Below are 3393 nucleotides of genomic sequence, written 5' to 3' on the forward strand. Positions count from 1 at the left end.
ATAGTTAGATAACGTCATAAAAGTTAGAAATTTCTATTCTAACTCAAAAAAAAAGTGAACCTTGTTTTAAAAAGAAAATTTTTTATTCCGTGAAAATAGGTCTTATAACACACATTCATTTGAACCAATGAAATTTGAGAAATTACAATTTTAAAATTACAAAAATAAAGAATTATAATCATGAACTTTTGAGTCATCTAATAATAAAACAATATGATTGTTTGAACTACATTAGTTAATAGAATACAACTTAATACAATAGTATTTGCAACCAAGAAAATGAATGGATTATGGAACAGTTACTTCAAAATTCTATTAAAGAAATTTCTTTCAAAAAAGGAAGATGAATCAAAATCAATCTCCATATATAACTCTATTTCTTTCTATCATCTTCTGAGAAAATCAAAATCAAAAGGTACATACAAGAATAGCAAAATTAATTGATAATTGGTTTGAAGTTGTGTTGTTGTTCATTATATTCTTCATTGAAATCTACTAAAATATATTTATATAAATTAGTTTAATTTTAAAATTGTATTTGTTATAATCACTAAAATATTAATATATTTAAGATTTTATAATTTAATTTAAATATCATTTGGTGACTCTTGACATTTCACTCCCCTTCACCCTAGTTCAACAATGTTGCATATCTCCACAACAATTTAAGCTTGATGAAATCATAATTTTATAAAGAATTTAAATTTATAATCATTCTACAACGATCCCCCATTTGCTAGAGCTTATTTTCAATTTTGAAATAATAGTAAGATTTCAATTAATCTTTTCCCAAGATTAAAAGTTTGCATGGAGATACTCAAACCACTAAAATTTAAGTTAAAATTGCACTTAAGCAGTGACATATAGGGACATAAGATAAGTATACAATATATTTTCTTTTTTAAAATGTTTTTTTCATATGTGGACTGCAAAATTGGATGAAAATCAAATAATTATAATTTCAAAGCATCCTTTAAAATTCAAACAACAATTTAATTAAAACAAAGAAAAATGAAATCCCACCAAGAATTTAAATAAAACCAACAATGAATGGTAGAATTTGCAGGAAAAATACTTCAAAAATCTATCAGAGAAATTTCTTCCAAGAAAGAAAGGCGAACCAAAATCAATCTCGATATAACTCTATTTCTATCTTCTTCTGAAAAATAAAATTAAAGAGTATAGACAAGAATTGCATATTGAAATGATTTGATTCAGAGATGGTGACAATCATACTCTTGTGTCCCACAAATCACTATATTGAAGCAATACATATATGTACTAGGATTTAGCACCCACTTTCAAAGAGGATAACTTGGTGCATTAAATTTCAGGCAATAGCAAAGCCAAATTTAGTGTAGTTAAGGAAAAAAGCACAGTATAACAATCAATTTGAAGGAAGAAAAAACAATTAAGCCAATCAAATAGTCATAGTGGCCATAGATTTGATCTTGCTATGGGACAAGTATTAGGGCATCTGAATAGAAACACATCTCCTTGTGTTGACATCCCCTATTTCCATCAGAGGGTAATACATGTACAACACTTTCTCGTTTGAGTTTGATTCAATCCCACTCAAGAAAATCCCATCTTCCCTAAACACAGCGGCATCAACACTATCAAGAGGCCGAGGAAGAGTATCAACTTTCTCCCACAAATTTTGTGTAGAGTCATATTCAGTCATAGCATCCCTCTGGAAGCAATACAGATGCCCAAATGCGGCCACAATGTAGGGCCCATTTGTCGTTGCACCAAAAGCCATGACTGTTAGTGAACATGGAACGCCACATAATTAACCACTTGTGGGCAGGGGAGTGCATCGCATCACCCAACAATCTCCCCCTCAACGTGCATACCAGGTGTTTATGTGGGTCAGGAAAGCACCGAGGAGATTTGAACCCATGACCAGGCCAAAACTAGGCTCTGATACCAATTGTAGGGCCCATTTGTCATTGCACCAAAAGCCATGACTGTTAGTGAACATGGAACACCACATACTTAACCACCTATGGGTAGGGGAGCGCATTGCATCACCCAACAATCTCCCCCTCAATGCGCATACCAGGTGCTTACGTAGGTCGAGAAGGAACCAGGGAGATTTGAACCCATGACCAGGCCAAAACCAGGCTCTGATACCAATTGTAGGGCCCATTTGTCGTTGCACCAAAAGCCATGACTGTTAGTGAACATAGAACACCACATAATTAACCACCTATGGGTAGGGGAGTGCGTCGCATCACCCAAAAATCTCCCCCTCGATGCACATACCAAGTGCTTACGTGGGTCAGGAAGGCATCGGCGAGATTTGAACCCATGACCAGGCCAAAACTAGGCTCTGATACCAATTGTGCGGCCCATTTGTTGTTGCACCAAAAGCCATGACTTTTAGTGAACATGGAACACCACATAATTAACCACTTGTGGGCAGGGGAGCGCGTCGCATCACCCAATACACAATGGGATGCTCACAATCTTCAACAAACTAGACGTTGGGCAAAGTGGACCAAACTACTCTTTTTGGATCGAACCGCTGAAGCTCCTCATCAAACAAGCTGACAACATAGAGCATTCCTTGTATAAAAAGCGAGGAACAGAGCCACTCCACTCCATTTGAAGCATGTTGGGAAGAAGCTTCCACTCATCTCTCTCCACATTGTAAACTGCGGCCTGGCTCGCACTCTTCCAATCACATTCTCTTCCTCCTGCGATATAAATCTCATCTCCCTCAGGAGATGCACAGCATGCAAAGTTAAACATGATCTCTGTGATGGGTGGATCTGCACCTTTGCTCCATTGGGAAGACACAAAATCAAAGACCAAAACAGTCATGTTTGATATTCTCTTCCTCTTCACCCTAGTAAAACCCACTCTGCAGCTCTCATATAATCTTAATCCTAGTAAAACCAATTTATGCTTCACACAAACACACTTGGATAATGAGTAGAGTTTAAATTTGGCAGGGACGGGAGGCAGTCTTCCCCACAACTGGTTAACTGGGTCAAATGTAGTTATGCGAACATTCTCAATGAAACATATCAACTCTTGGGACCTCCCACGACTCCTCCTGTCTTCGTAAAACTCTAATTTTTCCAACATTCTCTTCCAACTCTTACGCTGCATCCTTCACTCTTCCGTGAGATGCAAAACGCACTCTCATTAAGATTTCCCTTACCAACTCTTCTGGAATTACACTAAAATACTCCATCATTTGTATACACTGCTGAAACGATTCTCAAATCTTACCAGTGCTCACATGAATTCGAAACAAAGTTGATAGCTATAACGTCTCAAACATATATATTTCCCAGCATATGTTGTGTTGTCTATACCCAGCGGAAAGTGTCTTCATATATACTGATTTTTTCTATATTTACTCACTTTTTATAAAATAGT

General features: G+C 36.3%; 1 protein-coding gene across 1 annotated transcript; it reads right to left on the reverse strand.

The window, feature by feature from the left end:
* Positions 1 to 2508: 2508 nt before the first annotated feature.
* LOC149576209 (F-box/kelch-repeat protein At1g80440-like) lies at positions 2509 to 3120 on the reverse strand. Its single transcript, XM_089794027.1, has one exon. The coding sequence runs from the start codon at positions 3118 to 3120 to the stop codon at positions 2509 to 2511; it is 612 nt and encodes a 203-aa protein (XP_089650153.1).
* Positions 3121 to 3393: the final 273 nt, after the last annotated feature.

The sequence above is a fragment of the Cupressus sempervirens genome, chromosome 1 (genome assembly GCF_028749045.1).
Source record: "Cupressus sempervirens isolate cs-2001-9-10 chromosome 1, ASM2874904v1, whole genome shotgun sequence".
Lineage (NCBI taxonomy): Eukaryota > Viridiplantae > Streptophyta > Pinopsida > Cupressales > Cupressaceae > Cupressus > Cupressus sempervirens.